Below are 19805 nucleotides of genomic sequence, written 5' to 3'. Positions count from 1 at the left end.
AAACTACATCACTGCARCAAGAAAACATCCAGCATGGGGGGTATGCAGGACTCATTCCACAGCCCATGATAAGAGAGGAGAGTGAAGCAATTGTGCTAATGATAAAAAATTCCATCAGCACTAATGGTTATTATTGMAACATAGCCTTTAGGATTGTACAGATTGCAAAAAAACGCCACACAAACAGTTACAGTCAGTAACTTTTTTACATCTCAGAGGTGTCAAAAATGAAACACAGAACATAGAAATATAAWAAATGAATACATAGATGAAGTCATCATTTATTAAATGGTCAGAATTTTAATTCTGTATGAAAGAACTAAACTTCAATGGGTACTGAGAAGCTGTTCAGACTAAAAATACTGGGCAAGAGACTCAGAATGAACAAATGACAAAGAGAGAAGGAAATACGAGRAGTTTGAGATATTGTGTGTTGCACAGAAAGGATGACAGCAGGAAGAGAGACAGGCAGAATGGGAAACAAATGATCTTTGGGAACCACTGAGAATATCCCAGAATACCAACACACAGAAATAAGAATAGAAATAGATGATTTTTTTTTTTGCAGCTACATTAGCAAAGCATGAACAAGCTGGGTCGGCCCAGTCTGGCTTTGGTCATGGAAATAAGAACATACATTGAAATCACCACAGGTCAAGAAATTCAGGGAAAATCAATGAGCCAAAGCTTTCTGCCGCCACAGATCAGCCTAGTCATAAATGTTTGCCTTCAGCTGCCTAATAAAGATTAAGGCTCTTTTGTATCAGTAACAACAACAGAAAGAAGGCTGCCTTTCAGGAATACACRCATGCACAAATGATTTTATCTACTAATGCCTGAGACATTCTTTGAAATGAGTCTTGAAATTAGATAACTAAAATAAGATTTCTCCTTAACAATTTTGCCAACTTCAAGGCAAAATTTAAAGTTCTGGAAGATACACTGACATGCTTGTTCTCAYTACTGTCCATACAATCCTTGATTTCACACTACTGTTGCATGTGGATTCTTGCTGGCTTATTTGTGTTATAGTTTAAATTATTCACTGCTGCATGAACCTCTGACATCGTGTGAAGCTCTTTTAATGTTTCATCAGGACAGCCTTGACACTGGAAGTATTTCTTTACCTTCCTTAATTCCCAAGGGATGTTTGACAGTAAACCATGACATGTTTTAACTCTGCTAGTTTGAGGGATACTTAACTTCTGGCCTTTCTATATCCGCTGTATCCAGACACAAAACCTTAATATTATGAACCTTAAGGAGTCACCTTTTAATTCCTTTATTACCACTGGAGAGAAATATGTGGGTTTACAATGTGATTCATTTGCATCAACTGTATCAAATAYACTCCATTGGCTTAGCAGGCCTTTTCCTCTTCATTGATTACTAAGACAGCCCAGAATATCAGCTCATAATTAAATATCAGAATCYGTAGCTGTCCAAATGTAAGTTTTACCAGTTCTGAGACCAAATCACTATTTGGTCACACAAATCCTACCTTCATTCCCTGGGTCAAGAATTAACCCAAGTAAAACGCAGTGTAAAGCCACACAGATGTATCCTCATCTGCCATGGATATTCTGGAGGGCTATGAGACAGAAAGGAAGTGCATGCAAAATATGTCTGCAGTCTGAAAAGTATGGTCCTGCCCAATACAGCACTTCAGTGTTGCAACATGAGCTGTGTCTTGCACTAGTACTGGACCTGTGCCAGCGACACACCAGTGTAATCATACCTACATGATTTGTCCTCAGGCTTCTGACAGGACTCTGTCCATTATGAAACAGATTATGTTGTCTAATAACCCTGCTTATGTTGTTTCTTTACAACAAAATTGGGGTGTTGGGTGGTAGAACTAATTTTGTGGCATCATATGGTCAGCCAAAAATTTAAGCAAAGAACCTCTTCAAGTTAAAAGAAATGGAATATGTGCCTTGATTCTCCACAACCAGGCATTAGTATGAACCTCCTCCCTTAGGTAGAGTTACACAAGCATAAAAGAAATGCAAAGCAGAAGAGAAGATAGGCCAGAAAGAGCCCAGAACAAACCATCACAGAAAAAAACATGTATTTTGTGGCTCATACACAGCTGAAGGCAGGGGAAAGGGAAGAACAGTCCAGAGTATTCACCACCTGGAAGCATTTCTGGTGCACATGCATGCCAKTGCAATTTTCCATAGAAGAAATTATTCAGTGTCTTTGCAGAGGTGGATACTTCTTAGAATATTATCATCAATGGGGATAGAGAAAATAATTTCCCTTAAAGATTTGAGAAGGGGAATGGGATGAATACARAACTGAGAGCAGTCTTGTTCTCAGCTCCATTGTCAATTCCCTTTTTTTCTTGTCCCTTTTCCTTTGTTTCAGTTCTCTATTGTAAAACAGGGGCATATTAGCATACGTATCTCCATGAGTTGCTATAAAGATCAATCCCTAGTGTCTGCAAAATGCAAAACCGTTTTTATTACTGCCAGTGTAGGAGGCAGTGATTTCTTTTGTGATTTGGAGAAGCGYAGTACTGTAAGAAATTACAAAAATAGCTTTTTAATGGAAGATTTAAAAGTACTTAGGAAAGTTTAAGTGAAACTCGACAATCTCTCTATCCATTAAAAAAAGTACTTCAAGTTCCCACTTCAAGTAATGTAAAATAACAATAAAAAGAGACCAAGGAAAGATTAGACTCATCTTACTGAGTGCTTTCTATTAAATGAAGTTTTATAATGAATTTTAATTCAAATCCATTGAAACTTTTTAATATCTYAGTTTTTATATTTTAAGTCTGATGCAATCAGCAGACTTGCACCCAAATTGGACTTTGATTTTGGCAGCAAAGAGCTTTTGGAACCCAACCTATCTGATTTTTTTTTTGTGGAAACCATGTTTGAGCATACTGAATTTTCATTCTTTCTTGAGCACAATCACAAGTACAGATATCAAAAAAATTGCCTTCTGGCTAGAGTATCATAAGTCTAAGWTTGACAGTTCCTAAGATTTGTCCACATATGCACAATAGAGTTAGTGATTTCACTTACAATTAAGGATTTCTTAATCAATTCATTGCAAGATTCATAGCAGTGCTGTTAAGAGAAGACTTCTGACATCATACTACAACTAATTCATATAATATGCAGTACTGCACAGGAAAATTAACTCTGCACTGTATTTACACAAGCACTTGCTTAATTGATCTGCTATATATCRTAGGTTGAGCTGACCTATGACAACATGCAATATCATTTTTAAGCTATTGTAGCTGTTGTGAGAATAATCTTTCATTTTTAGGCACAATTCAACACAAAATTAGTAAYATCCTCATAAACTTGACTGTTTAGACCATTACTTTCTGGACATATTCTAAATAACTCTTCTCTAAAAAACAGCATCAGAAATAAAGCTTTTCAGCTGAACACCCACCCATGAAAATGATGCAATTTAAAACCAGCAGTAGTGTCTTCCTTAATTTACCAGTTTCAACCCCRCTCATCCTTTTAGAGAAGAACAGACTACATACAACACTTTCAACATTTTTTTAGGCAAGAGTGCTGGGATGTACGTTCTCATAATAAAACATYCTTCTTTTCTTTTTCCCTTTACACAGAGTCTAACAGTTCATCCCACAGATCCTGAAGGAATTCAGAATTAAAGAAATGCATTGCTGTGTACCACTGCCATCTGCTGCTAATCTCTCCCTGTGGATACAGAAGGTCTTATTTAACAATATGTGAAATTTGTAAAGATCTTCACCTGAATGTGCATGGTCAGATCAATACTCCTTTCACAATAATTTTTAAACCATATCTCCCCCATTTTATCATAGACCTCCTAATTTCATATCTTGGCAGATTTATCGAGGCGATTRTTTCAATTTCAGTTATAGCAAGAAAATTATTTTCTTCCCCCAGTCATTGAAAAAGGTTTGTGCTTGCAATCTCATCCAGAACCAGACTGTTCCAGAGAGGAAGTGTCCATCTTACAGACTCMAACAGTTTACACATTTGCCATCTGTACTCAAAGATCTTCAGTAAGAACATGTTATTTCTAGAATCCCACTTCTCCAGCACTTCTGACACCCACTCATTCACACCATTTCTAAGGAGTACGCCATGTCAGAATGCAGAATTGCTGCATAGTTACTTTGATTTATATGCTACTCTGACTTCAGTTTCTAAATGCATGTAACCAGGATATATGAAGATCTGCTACATAAATATCATCAAGAAGCAAATACCATTCTACATGTAAAAGAGCAAAGGAGAGTATTATAATGAGGAAGAGAAAATAGAGGACCCCCAGTTTCATTTATAGTTCTATGGCTGATTGAAACTACAATACAAATCAATTGGACAAGATCTGAGTTGCAAGAAGACACATCTTCACCCTTAAGATCAAGCTTAAAAAGGCAGATAATTATAATCTAGAGCATATGAACAGATGGCAACACCATCAATCAATGAATAAATAATAGCGCAATCTGACTTGATGGAATGATTGGATGAACTCAGATGACACCAGGCACACTCCACCTTACATAACCAAGTGGTAGTCATAGAGCAGAGCAGGATATGAGCATATTCATGCCCCAGAAAGTGGAAAAAACAAAATTAGCAGGTCTCATATGACTGGATATATTTGAACTGCCATTATGCTGATGAATTTACTTGAGGTTGTCACCCGGAGATAGAACCACTAGCTGCAGAATGTTTCTGTAACTGGACTGGCCCTTAGGAAGAGGAATGAAAACCAAAACAAGATACATCGATGAACAAAAAGGGCAACTGGCCTTGTGCATGCTCCTCCGAATGGAAAGAATCATGTTGCCATTAATAATATTGTCAGTCACAGTGACTGGCCAGTGAGTTTAGTAAGAGGTGTCATMCACTTTGCTCCTTCCAGTCCATGTTTCATAGTTCAATTTCACTTCCACTACTCAAGTACAGCAGAGTTGTTAGCTGTACAGCACTTGAGATGCTGCTGCAAATTCAATTACAGCTTTATTTTGTCATTTGATATGTCAGTGGAATAGAAACAATCAAGAAGATTGACACTGATCATAATCTGAATTGTCATGCCCAATCCTTGACAGAGGCATGAGTTAAAAAAGGTGTCAGTCACTCAAGACTCCTGACTCTCCAAACTACCTTGTAATGCGCATCAAAAWGGATTCTCCACTGCTTGCAAATAAACCAATACACTATTCTTTGCTAAACAGAATTTCCTGGATAGAAGAATTACTTTTCAAAACTCAGGTAAATTTAAGAGTGAACATTCATGGCTATTATTTTTATTTTAAAAGTTAAATACAAAATCCCAGAAACCATATTATTTTTAATGATGATGTTATGTCTTCTTTCAGAATAGAATTTATAGTGGTTCCTTMCCTGTGCTAAAGAAAATTTCATTTTTTAGTCACGTTAGTATTTTATTTTCTATGTATTTTCACTGCAATAATTCAGTGTGTCTGCTGTTTTCAGCAACATTATAGTATTTTCAGCATCAGTGTTGCTCACTTAGTGTGAACATGCCCTAGCAACACATAAACASTCTGAGACTAAATAAAATGAAGAGGTAAATCAAGCTAGTTTCTGCAGAGTGGTAATGAGCCCTTCATTACTCTAGGATGTTGACATAGATAGTTACGTCTCAGCAAATGAGGACAAGAATAATATTCTCTCTTAATGGATAAAGAAAAGCACTTCAAAATCATTGAATAGCTCACACCCCTATTCTACAAATAAATGTTGTTTGTCATGATCACAGAGGCAACAGTCAAAAGCAAATATCTCCAAATACTTTTAAAACTCTTGCCAATAGATTGCAAACCATTAAAAATGTTTTAATGGCAATAAGTAAACATCTATTCTTATCACAAAAATTAATAAAGAAGAAAGTACACAAAGCATATTCTACAGTTAGCGGGTATCTACCAGATTATTAGATTATTTTATTAATGTGTAATGCATGTGCTTCATTACTTCACCCTACATTGTACAGCATATTAGACCATTATGCTTCCATTTTTATAAAGAAACACCAGAACAGCATTTACAAGGTCAAAATGAAGAGCCAAGTGAGAATATATTTAGGGCAGTTGAGCACTTCTATCCTAAACTACAGCAATTAGACAGTGCCCMCTCTGTGCAGCAGGGAACAGAAAAAAAAAAGTGTTTTTCAGCAAGACTATCAAGTGTAGCSCAGATTCAAGGAACTACTTTAGTACACACATGCCCTGGTGTTCAAAATCATGATTCAATAATTCCATCTAATTATGAAAACACTGAAAACTTGTCAAGACCTCCCTGTTCACCCAAAGGAATTAATAGAATATGAAAGGTAATAGGAGAGAGAGGTTATGTATCTACAGTTGATGTTCTCTGTAACATGGAATCAAGGTCCTTACTCAGAATATAGATCTTACTACAAGCAGTGACACTTCTGTCTTTGGGATAACATCAGCAGCCATGTTAATCTGCTAATCATTCTGCTATATGCAAGTACATACAAAACAAATTACTTCCAGCTTGCAAAATAGTGCGGAAAAAAAAAAAAAGTCCAAGAATAGGATTAAAGGATGTTGAGGAAAAAGGCAGAGAAAATTAATGATAAGGTAAGATGAACATGAAGAAATAAGCTTACTGTCTTTCACTGATAAGCCACATAAAGATGGCTCCATACTCTTTGCCACATTCACAGCTCCTGAGCTGTGACTTTGCCTTTCCTGCAAAGAACATTTTCAGGACCAGAGAACATTGTTAGAGCACCCCTTCAACGGCAGAGTGAATATCTGAGGCTGCAGAAGGAGTGTTAAGTGTCTGGCCCTGTAAACAACAGGAATGGAGATATTTCAGAACAGGATTACTGAATGAGGTCAACAAAACACATGGATAAAGGAGATGTGGTTGAAATAGGCGAAGCTGCATTTTCTAATGGGCTTTTGAAAAATTCCTCGTCACAGGCTTCTATGGAAACTCAGCATTCAGAGCTTTAGGGAAGGTCTTTATGTTGATAAATAACTGATTAAAAGACAGGGAACAGAAGGTAAGTAGGTTAGCCAGACAGCTCCAGCAATGGAGGGAGGTCATTAGCGGAGTTCCACAGGGATTTGTGCCAGGGATGCAGTTATTCATCATATTCCTAAGCAACCTGGTAAAATGGGTGAGCAGTGAGGTGAGAAAGCTTTATAATGATATTAACTTATGCATAGCAAAAAGGATGATGGCTTGCTGAATGTGAAGAATTAGGAAACGTGCTTATGGAAGAAAGTCCCTAGGCAATAAAATGGCAGATGAAATTCTTTGTCATTGAATGCAAAGTRGTGCACAGAGGGCAAAACAATTCTAGGACCAAGAGTCATTATATACACAAAATTGCACATATTTCAAGTGAGCATTAGAGGACCCTACCATACACCATTGGMTTGTTCTTACTCTCCTGGCTTCTTCTTATAGTTACAGCTGCAGTTTAAGTTAGGATACTAGTTTGGATGGATTTTCGGTCTGACCAGAGGGAGGAACTGTTTTTTTTTCACAGATGTAGCCTGAGTTCTAACATGGTGCACATGACAGAAAACCACCCTGGTTTAGGACCCTACAGATCTACTGTGTGCTTGCATGGCAGTAACCACTAACTTAAAAATGTCAGTTATTGATGTTAATAGCATGAAGAAACCTGTGGAAGGTTTCAGCCCCCTAGAATTTTCTTTCTGAACTAGCCACAGGCCCCTCTACTGGCTATACTGTGACTGCCCAGCTAAGACATGCTAATCAAATAAAATGGGAGAACACAGAAAGTTCTTCACCAGAGGATAAAGATAAAAATGTTTAACAGAGAAATATGAATTTAAAAGATTATGGACAAAATCTATTTCTTTCACAACTAGCAAAGCCAAAATACAAAATTGTGTGAGGTTTTTATCCTGGAATTATAAGACTGAAAACCTAGAGTTTTTACAGCAAATGCTGAAAATCTCAGACAACAGAAAATGCTTCTTGCATAAGATCAGATAAGCTTTATCCATGTGAGAAGAATACCCCCAAAAGTGATATTTTAAGACGTCACCTRATGAAGTGACTCTTTTCCCTAAAAGAATTTACAGAGGCCCAGGCAACTTGTGCGTATGGGAGTTATTACTCAGTTCCCCTAATGAGGGAGGGGAGGTGTATTCACTGCCCAGTACCAACCTTTTGAAAACCCAATACTATGTCCTGACAAGAAGCCTTAGTTTGAAGGCTACCTACCTCTACCTCTGTATGCATCCATCCAAGGGGATATGATGTGTCTACATCAGTACTGGATCAGTGGAACGAAGGGTGATCTATCACCCTGCCACCCAGACTGTGCTGGAAGTATTRCTTCCCAAATTCCTACTAATTCATCTGCTAAAATGATGAAGGAGAAATAGTCCTGGAAGTCTTCATGATCCTGCACAAGGGAGAAGTCAAACTGAAGTGAAGCGAATGTGTCAAAAAGAACAGTCAGGAACTGCTACAATGATTCAGTTCACACTCATTGTGTCAAGTACTCTGCTAAAGCACAGCGATGAAGAATTCCTGGCTTCTCTTGTTAAAAAGAATATGCTGGTAGATATGTGGCAAATACTAGTTTGATGGATAATATATTAAACCATCCCTTGAGTTTATCATTGTTTCTGATAACAGGAGCAGGCAGAGTCTCTGCTGCTCAGTGATCTCTCAAATGTTCTCAGTTCTCTCTCGCAACTAATATGTGAAAAGAGAATCTCAACTAAATTACTATTCAGAAAGAAGCTCAATGGRAATAGGATCTCCTGTCAGGAGGATCAGCCTGATATATTCACAGAGATCAGTACYAGTGGTTGAAGATGACTCTCATTTTCTGATAATCCTAGCAAGCAAAGTCTAAGAAAGATCCAACAAACTTCTAAACTTCTACTGTTTAGACTCTTACATATGGAGGGTTTGTAGGGGGCAATATGTATTTAATGCAAATGGCAATRGCAGTGGGTAAGCAATGCTCTCCATGTGGTATGAGTATAGTTCACTCAGGTCAAATCTTTGTAGAGTTCAAAAAGCCATCACCAAAAGTGAACAGTTTTGACAGTCTAAAAGCCAACAGTGACTGGAGAGACAAGGACAGCAGGCTGCTCCACYTCACCAGGAGGCTGTAAAGAATGGATAAGGCTCTGGTTGTGCTTTACTCTCTGAATCACTCTTCAGTGCCACCCACTCCTGCAGGTATCCTGAGCATGTCTTATCACACATGCTCAGGACTGTGTCCCTCATAGAAACACAGCTGCTGGAGGTTGCTCATCTTTACAGAAAGGCCCCTCATATCTAATCATCACAGATTCTGCCCTGGAATCAGCTCTTTCCTCAGCCTGCCTGCACTCTCCCAGAAGGCAGCCATAATTGCCAGTTTACAGGTTTGTCAGGGTGGAATCCAGCTTTTTTTCCCTACCGTGCAAAACTCTATGGTGTCTGCCTCAAGAGCATGCTCCGTAAGGACAATAAACTTTTTATGGATGCAGGAGGGCAGGTCAAAGCAGGATATACTTCCATGGCTTCAAAGAGGCAAAAATGCAGAAAGAGTCACTGTACCAAACCCCYCTCCCTTCTTCACAGACTTCAGAACATCTAAGACTTACTACAGATTTCAGCAAAGATGTTTATTAGTAGCAGACACTCCTGGCCAGAGGTACAAAGGAGAAGCTTCTGTGCACCCATAGCATGGCTCCATTCTCATTACACACCATGGAAAGAGTACTGCTGATTTTATTAGAAACAGGGTCAGATCCTATCACCAATCTAATCAGTTATCTAGGAAACGTTGAGGAGAAAGTYTTGTGCCATTTCAATCCAAAACAAACAGCAATCCAAAATATATTTTCCCATTTCAATCACTTGCCTGATTTAATAAGCCACTCCTCACTGTCCTAGGGTAATAGAACTACTTATTGATTACTCATTTTTAAAATGGAATCCCATCTGTTCTGTTTTATTTTTGCTTATTTCCGAAGTTTCTATTTAAATAGGGAATAAGATCCTAATTCTGTTATGGTTCAAACACAGTGAAGTGAAGGCTACATCGTTGTCTTTATCTTCTGCTTTGGAGTCTATGGATGGATGGTTTCTTTTGAAAAACTTCTTAAACATCAGAAAATAAAAGCACTGCTGGGAATGGGAGGATGTGCAAAGGTTCCTTTACAAGTTTGTTTTTTCTTTCCTGGTGGGGAAACTTCACAAAATATAATAATACCACTGAAGACTCATATCACTTTGACATCAATTCCATGCTGGGCTTTACRTACAGAAAATCAAGCAAATTGAAATAGAAATAATACAACAATTTCTGTTCATATAGCATAAGATAGACTGCTTAAATTACACAGTGGGAAATTATTTGCACCACTGTACATACCCATGCACCACCATACATGTCTGAGCTCCTCTCCTACTAAAACCTCTCTACCTGACTGCAGTTTTGCTCGCTGTTCCTAGGCTTAGCTGCCCTTGAACGTTGTCATTTCCAATGCCCAGTTCATATACTTTGCCTAGAGATTTGCATTGCACAAGCAATATCACTGTTCTTTTTTGCTTTGAAGACCTAAATGTCAATCAYTATACCTCTTAATTCTCCTCATGAAATCAAACCATGTCCTAAACCACACTGATTCTCCAATCCTGTGTTGTCTGCTCTTCTGAAAAACTAACAGAACCAGACTACTTTAAACAGTTTCCTCTAAGCAAACTGCATTTGTAGTTTTTCCCAGTTTCTCTCCCATTCTTCAGTGGTAACTCCATCTGCCACTGGAATCTCCTGTGGCACAATCCAACTGTGCCTCCACTGCTGAAGGGACCTGAGAGGGCTTTGAGTGCACAGAAAATGGTCAGGATTCTGATGTCTCTTGTAYCAACAATGTCCATGCTTTATACAGTGTTGGGCTTAACAGGTTTTTTTTATGGAAATGAGAAAAGAGGGACTGAAAAAAMCCCACATTATTTAATGTAATACAATTTGTACATAATCTGTCACTGGATCTCTAAGTCACATACGTATGATACACGTGACCTCTCTCAATTCATCTTAGCTTATGCATCATCTCTTCTTCCACAGTGGAATAAAAATGTGGAAGCCCTTGAAAAAAGGTAAGCTGAAGGTATTCAGAAGTGCCCATGAATTTTATTACCAGTTCAGAGGAAGTCCACATTAATTGTCAACATTGGTCAAGGCACCAATTCTGCAATGTCCTTATTGTAAAGCATACACAAATTATTTTCTCTGTACTTGCTCTTCATGGACACCATTTCACAGAGCACAGTTTTTCTTGGACAAACCACTGACACATACTGAACAACATGCTGAAAAAAGATCATTGATCCTTTTTTCTGCCTTCTGTCTGTTGCACAGTATGTCCCAAATATGAAGGGTAGAAGATACTGTTAAAATGCAATTGCTAAAAATCTGACCTACACTAATCGTAAAATATAATCTTAAAAAAAKAAATAAATTCACTTTTTATCACATTGTGTTTAAGAAATGCTTTCTCTGAACAACTAAAATGAGCACATGCTTTATTTTGCCCCCTAAAATTAGCTGTCATTTTCTGGTTCTCTTTCACTAAGCTGATCCTTGGCTTCCACACATTTCAGAATAAAGCCTTTGCAACAAGTATTATCCTAGGGAAATTTTTATTTTTCTGTGTCCTAAATTAGATACAAACTGAATCAGATAGTTTCACGTCAGACTATCTTCAAATGCTGGCATGTAACTGCATTCTTTCTTTCATGTTCATTGCTCTTTATCACACCTTTCAGTTTAATTTTTCTTCCCTTTTTAATTCTTTTCATCAKACTTATTTATCTTTAGATGTTACTCACTATTTCACAAGATAACAAGTTGTGATGCTACTTCATAGCAAAGAAGAGCCAATGTGCAGAAGTCAGTGACAAAATTCCCACTCTCAGAAAAAAAAAAATCCCTCTGATAGTTTAACCGAAACTCCTCTGGACTGGAGGCTAATTAAATACCTGCCATTATGCATTCCTTAACTTTTTACTTTTCTGGGTGAAAACACTTGACTTAGAGTAATTGAGTTTTCTCCTCTCCTCTTTCCCTTGAAAGCAACAATCATATTCCTTTCTTTTTAAAATGTAATTATGTTTCTTACCATCCACGCTGTGACAAAATCTCCCATCCAAGTCCCAACTGCAGCTACCTTCATAAAATTTTCATTCCTGATGCCCATGAAGTCTGTTATAATGTATGCACTGTAGAGACAAGAACACAAATGTAAGATACACACATTTGCTGAATGTCATTACAAAGAACTTGCATTAGTGACAAAAATTATGATTAGCTGTGAAAGGTTTCCCATTGCTTTCATAATAATGTTTTCTGCTAGATCTGAGACTTGACATAGAACTGAACCCATATGGGTCAATTCCAATTAGAAATGCAATGTGAATTTGATTTTGAAGCCCATGTCTCTTTTGAAGGTGCTAAAATAACAGTTGGCAAAGACTTTAGGATTATATAAAGCTTCTGGAAGCAGAAAATGTTTTACACTCTTTACCTTATTCCTTTATACAAATAGAATTGCAGCATTATTGGAATTGGTGACTTTGCAAAACTTCACAAAGAAAAATGGAAATCTTTAAGGTGTCTTTAAAAAGATAATTGACTTGTCACTCTCTCAGTTATAAAACCAYATTTTTTTACCACGTCGGTGCAACCATGTTTTGCAAAATTTCAGTGAGATGTCACTGTTTCTAGATTTATACATTTTATTTTCACAGATATATTTTACTTAAATCGAAAAGAAGATTTACATTCTGCTTGAATAATGCAACAGAGAGGATTTAAAACCTCACATGTCAGTTTGACTAGTAACTTCAACTTCACCAGGATGCTATAAGGACAATTAAGAAGGTAAAGTTACTTGTTCCAGATTAAAAGCTTTCTGAATAAAACATACCTTTTAATATACTCATATCCTTTCCTAAAAGACTTTTATAGTGGTCAACAAGAGGCGACTCACCTCAGGAGCTAATAATGATGATGATAAATATGAATGGCAATTGCATTTTAACCTTTACAAGTTAAATAGTTACATGCAAAAATGTCCTTGAACATTGTGCTATCCATTATTCAAATCTTACAATTATTACATAACAAATATTGCAGCGTCTAGGACCTAACAGACCACATCTCTGCAATTGGATCAGTGTAAACTGATCCCACTTTCTGGGCCAGTTCTGTTAAAATCTAAATATCTGGTCAGGATAGAAGGTCTTRTTAGCACAAATCCATGCATGGTATAATTTCTTAGGCACAATTTTATAYGCTGTAGAGTAGAAATATTATTGCCACTGAATAGTTTCATGACACATGGAAAATGTCCTATCGTAACAGCCCTCTTCATTATACACATTATGACCTTTCAGCTGGTATGTCACTAACAAAAGTGCCACCTGTTTATTTTTTCTGTTGAACAGTACATAAGTGTTGGCTCTGATTTTCTGTTGYAAATAAAATAAAAGAAGAAAAGAACAATTTCCAAAGTGTTTTTAATAACATTCCATGTAGTTAATAAGATCATCAATATCCTCATTCACCATGTTATAAATTATGGTGTAAGAAGCCAAGAATTGTTGCAGCGATCAGCTTAAAATCTCCCTGCTCCAGTGGTCTGTCTGCAAGACAGGGCAAAAGAAACTAAGGAAGACTGAGAACAGGCAAGCACAGCCCTCCCAAATATATTCTCCCAGATACTTCATAATTGGACAATATTTGGAATTCCTTTTTTCCTCCACTTTGGGCATGCCATTCTTGTAGCATCTGTGAAGCCACAAAATCACCCAGTCTGTGTTCCTTAAGAAGGTGTCTCATTCACAAAGCAGGCACGGAAATAAATGTCATTTGTAAGGAGTGGCCCTCAAAGGCAAAGCATATCTTAGTCTTTTCCATCAGTGGGAGACACATAAAATCCCAGGGTTGTCACCTTTTGTTACATGTACATACACATTCCCACAATCATTATACMTGATTACAGGTGTGCAATACGCAGACATGAACAACACCCCCTGAAAAAGGGGCCACTTGGATGATTCCTGTAGCCCTGTCAGATAAAGCTGGACACAAGGAAGGATAACCAAAAAAATTCAGAGGTTGTAGACCTCTGAATACAGTTATTACCTAGTGGAGGAGATTTCAAACCACACGTTAGCCATTCTTTTAAATACAAATTGAAATTCTCAGTGTTATCACTTGTTTTTGTGAATCCTAAAAGTATCAGAAGGCTTATGATAAGGTTGAATGAGCTGGATACAATATTTAAATACACAGTAAGGCCTTGAAAACATCACATCATCCCAACAGTTATTTTTGCCATTTCAAACATGAAAGCACCCAAGAAGCCTAGTATAAATTGTGCATTCTAGTCTACAAGTAATTAAAGCCTGAATTAAAAATGCAAATTGACAGGCCTYCAGTTAGTGTCAAAATAGCATATTATTATAAAGAAACTGTTAGGAACATAATCTGTGCATGTTTTAAGTGCTTTTACTAATTAAAATTCAGCTACACTTTTTTTTTATGAACAGGAAGAATATTTTTAGCATTGCCATTTTATTAGAAATAGCAATGAAATACATTACATTTACAATTTCATTAACTGTTAGCATTACACCCTGTGTCTGTTATGCCCTCTGCAGTACTATTTTTATTTCAAAATGCAAAGAGAAATTGACTCCCTATTTTAAAATAGGGATTTGAGACTGCTAAAAAAGAATTTTAAAAAAGAAACATAACCCTCCAGWTTTCATTTCCAGGTTTTATTTTATATAGAAATGAGAACACTTGACATTTTCAAAAGTGCCACGCTTTCCTGATGATGTTATCAGGATATATGTTATAACAGTACCATAAGGAAAATTAATTGTTTTGTGAGAAATCCACACATTTTTCTAGATTTAGCTAGTGATTAGAGTAGTTTTCTTCAATTGTTCAGTCTGCTTCCTGGCTAGGAGTGCACCTAGCAGGAGGATTAAGATCTGCTGGGTTTCAGTTAACTGTCTGGGTCAGCCCAGATTATCTGTAGCTTGTCAAAAGGCTTCTCTTTGCTTTGCCATGTTTGTATTCTGCAGCAAGGCACAAGCATATTGCAGAAACAACACAACCTAAGGAAACACCGAGTGAAAAAACACAGCAGTTAAAGCTCAGAGTAAAAAAGCTCTTATGAAACAGGAGGAGAAGTGTAAATAATTAAAGGCTGAGGAGCCAATAGTTGTGAATATTATAGATAAAGTTAAAATTTGTGATTGGGATTTGGGAGCCTTCACAGTAAGACTGGAAGCTGCAGCTCTGGGAAATTGCCCTTAGCAGGCCAAAGGCTAAGGAAGGTAGACCAACATTTTAACAAAACAGGACAAAACAGAGGAACCAAAAAACAAAGGACGCTTGACAAACACAATTCTAAAACAGATTTAAAAAAAMCATAAAAATCATAAGTAACTGTCTACGTCCATGTTGACGCAAAAGGTACGTTAATAAACATGAGTCAGTAAAAAGACATATGAGCCCAATGTATCTGAACAGTTTCTGGAGTTAGCAGCGGTGTGCACTGAATGGATAACAAGGGAGACAACAACACTAGCCGGGAGATTTTGTTCAAAGGAAGACATCAGAGCATTTTTTCAAAGAAGGATGACACTTTACCAGCTGCTAAAATGACAAACAGTCTGAAAGCAAATGTAAGGTTTTAAATTCTACGTTGGATAAAGATGCACAAGTCACRTAGTGCTACAGACACTGTTCCAAGCACTGGGAAAAAAAGTCATGACTGAGACTCAGTCCTAAAACAGTGTTTTCTTGACCATCACAGAATCTAAGAATGGGTTGTAGCTTGAATAGAGACACTTATATTTAAGTGTAAACCAGGAAGTTGGACTCTCAGTGGAGTTTAGTCAGATTGGATCAAGGATATACTTGCCTTACATTACTGCTTAATGGCTAGCACTTAAAAWAATGTTCACATATCAAAATGCATTTTTAAACCTATGTGACTAAGTACTTCCAGTGATGTGACATAACTTGGCTTCCAGATGACAATCCAAAGAGAACTGGATCTCTTGTGAGGCCTATGACACAACTGACAATCCAGACACATCTGAACTGAACCTCAGTGTCCAGGGACAGCAACCAGAGCATYGACACCTTGGGGAGGTTTTAGTTGCTTTTTAAAGCATTTTTAGCAACTCTGATGARTCTTAACCAACCTTCAGCTGGTTGACTATTGAAGGCACTAGGCTGGTACCCAGCACACAGTGCCAACAAGAACTACACCCACAGAGAGTGGGAACTTAATACTCTTCAAAAAGGAGAGGAGGCCTAGATGTCTTTTATGTTGAGTAATAAAAAGTCTGTACATGTTCTGCAGTTTGATACGCACTTTCTTGAGGAGGTTTTATTACCTGGCATTCCCCCTAAATAGCTGATTACCTATATGGAACTCATTTTCCTTGGTGCATCTGACAAAGTGAAATGCTTTGACATTGGCAAACAAGTGACAGCACGGGAGTCCACACAGGCTGCAGAGAAGTATGTGTTTAGATGTGGCACCACAAGCTTYCATTACTCTTAATTTAGAAGAGGCAGAAACTGTCAGAATAACTGAAAACATACATAAAAGACTGCAGTACAGTTCCTGATCTATATTTGTCACTCTAAAATGACAGAWTGGCAAATTAGACACTTGGTAGCACTTCACTCAGCTGAAAAGCTATTCTTTTAATGTTAGGAATTGAAGTCAGAGCCACGGGGAACTGGAAGGTGCTTAGAGACAGCAAGACCTGCTGTCTTATAAACTGGCACATCATAATGAGGATGGCATAATGCATGGCTACCAGCAAACAGCATGGAGAGCACAACAGCTATTCATCCAGTCCCTATTCATCCAGTCCCTACCATCCCCAGTGAATGCTTTAGAGATACAGATGAAACTTCTCTGACACCAGAACAGAGAGAATTAAGAGGCACTGAAGCACGGATTTTGCTTGACAAGACATCAAAGAGGTACTAGCCACAAGAGGCTCTGCAGGCTAATCTCCAAGACACAAAAACCTGGGATGCAAAAACAGCTTGGCTACTGCGAAGCAGATCCATGACATGGTGCAGAGCACCTGAGACTGACGGATTGATGCTGTAACAGAGCATCACTGCTTGGTAACTTATTTATACATGCTTTTTTGAATCAGGCAGCACAACTGTAACTCTGAAAACGTCTGCTCATCAGTCTACAGGCTCAAGGACTGTGTAACTTGCGCTGGGGACTTTGCTTGCAGAGCTCCCAAGCCATTGGAAGTTCTGCTGCTAGGGTACACAGGAGCTGCTCACTGTCCACAGGAACAGGCCATTCAGTTTGTAGCTTTGCAAGYCTGCCTATAAGGCAGGCCCATTGAAAAGTGCAGCAATTTCAGTTCTGTCTGTTAATGAAGAAGAGGTCTGCGCCTGTTACTTAATCAATATAGTACACAAGATCCAGTCCCTGTTCCAAGGGACACTGGTTTAATGCTCTTCAAAGACAGAGAATTGCATCTCACTGTCATATAAAAAGGTGATGACACAAGAGGATGAGAAATAGGTTTCAGCCTCTGCTAGGTAAGGTGTAACTGAAGCTCTATATTCCATATTTTGCGTAAATATCATCGTTCACATATAAGAAAAATATTTCATTTCCTTCACTTTTAGAACAGGTGCCACTGGTCAGTATAGTTGTTTGGATTAGATCAAAACTACAGTCCTAACTAAAGCACCTAAGCAAATTGGGACCAGATTTTGAACATATTTTTGCCCCTAATGTAGCTTTGTACACTGCCAGTTGTAGGTGTTTCCTGTGTGGGTTTCTGTGAATCCTATTTCAACAAACCAAGCATAAAGCACTTGATGCCCAATAGAGTCTGGATATCTCTTCAGTGGTCAGGTGGTATTCATACAGATGGACTTTTGCCTAATGATGCAAGTCTTCCTAGGCTGCCTCCATAATCAATGGATTTGACAGCAATTCAAAGCAGGATGTTAATTTAGATTATTTTCTCATATGGCATAGTGATATCATACATGAAAATGGCCAACAGCTTATATCTTAAGGAGCTGCAAAAAGTAACTCACAGTGAAGGCCCATTGCCAGAGGCTGTGAGAGTCTGCATCTCCACTGGGAACATCTTAGAGATCCGCAAATTCAAAAGGGTTAAGGATTTCACTATGGGAGGRATGCTGCCTCCCTGGGTAATGGAGGGATGAATGGGTAATAGGATGCAGAAAAATTTTTAATTCGGCTGTGCTAACAGACGAATGCTCACCCAAACACACACAGCACAGMCTTACCTGTCCCCACCACACACTCACACAAGCACTGCAGCTGTTCATGTGTAGCTGCTYGTGCTCCCATTTCAACGCTGTGACCGCTGCATAATTTGTTTTTACTGAAGCAATGACACACAGGGCTGCCTCTTACACATCAGTTTGATATTGCAGGAGAGGATTAGGATATTTTCTTACTGCTAAGTGAATTGCTTACTGAAAATTATTTTAGTGGATAATGAAACAAGTTAGGAGAACTGTGACAAGTTAAGAGAATCATGTTGCTTTTTAGCATTTCTTTTAATAAGTTAGTTAAATTCTGCAACTAATCTGCAACACTGTACTATGTGCTGGTACATTAAATGACCTATTTGATTCACTCCATTTGCCTGTGTAGTAYGATATCAGCATAGTTTTACAATAAAATGCACAAAAATTCTAGATAAAACAGGTGCCCAGGGACACAAATAAGACAAGTGGCCTAGGGCATACCAATTTTGAGTGTTTARGGAGGATCTTGACTCATCATGCTGTAATACACTCTGCAGACATAAAAGTTCACAATCTCAGCCCTTGCCATATGAATCCTGAAAAGGATAATGAGTGCTAATTTTCAACAAGAATGATAAACAGCAAAGAAAACTGTATGCTCAGAGTTACTAAAATTTAGAAAAATGCTCTAGAAAAGTTTTTTGGGGTGGGGATTTACATTTGTTAAATGTGTTGATATGCTTACCTTAAAATACAGATAATTTGTTTGGTGTGCGGTACTTCAGAAATAGCTACTAAAATACGAAAATAACAGATTTGGAAACAGCATTAACAAACGTGAAAATAAYATTAACAGAAAGTTTAGACTATAACAGGCAATGCATTTAGAAAGATGAAGTTAGATTAGTAATTTAGAAAAAGAGATGAGGTAAAACATTTTCTTTTAAATAAATAATTGCTTTGTTTTTAAACTTGGCAAGGTACTGGTAAGAATGGATTTAAGTAATGCTGCACTGGCTGCACTCTTCAGAAGGGACACAGCTCACACACATTTTTAACATTTCAGTAYGGCTAAGAAGGGACAAGGACAGATGTGTAGCAATATTCTCAGAATTGGCAGTTCAAAGACAAAAAAATTATCTACTTAAAAAAAAAGAGAGAACTATTCATGTCATCAACAAAGTATAAACAACCTTAAATAAAATAATATAGCTCTATCACTCTAACCAAGTGCTTTGGTAACGTTAAAACTTCCTTGAATTTCAGCGAGAATTTCATACTTTTTTATCTGTTTCAGCTGTAGGGATGGCAGAGAAGTTTAAACACAGAGAAGTTCATTACAATGCTGAATAAACAAGTAACTGCAGTGTTATTGCTATTCAGAAAGGGGAAAGAAGGACAATTTGCAGTTGTTACAAAACACTGGAWAGACTGCTTGTAAACAGCAGTCCAAATGGGAAAGAAGCAGAAAAATATTT

The 19805-nt window shown here is 37.6% G+C and overlaps 1 protein-coding gene across 1 annotated transcript in view; it reads right to left on the bottom strand.

Annotated features, from left to right (window-relative positions):
* The window catches only part of TMEM117 (transmembrane protein 117), a 195868-nt gene that overhangs the window by 89355 nt on the left and 86708 nt on the right, over positions 1 to 19805 (bottom strand). The window contains exon 5 of the mRNA XM_057366156.1: positions 12146 to 12245. Within this exon, the coding sequence (XP_057222139.1) occupies positions 12146 to 12245 (100 nt within the window). The remainder of the gene's footprint in view (positions 1 to 12145; positions 12246 to 19805) is intronic.

Source organism: Malurus melanocephalus, unplaced genomic scaffold (assembly GCF_030028575.1).
Source record: "Malurus melanocephalus ecotype Western Australia unplaced genomic scaffold, MMel_1.1 scaffold_60, whole genome shotgun sequence".
Taxonomy (NCBI): Eukaryota; Metazoa; Chordata; class Aves; order Passeriformes; family Maluridae; genus Malurus; species Malurus melanocephalus.
The sequence above is the reverse complement of the archived record's forward strand: the minus strand, read 5'-3'. Positions and strand labels throughout refer to the sequence as shown.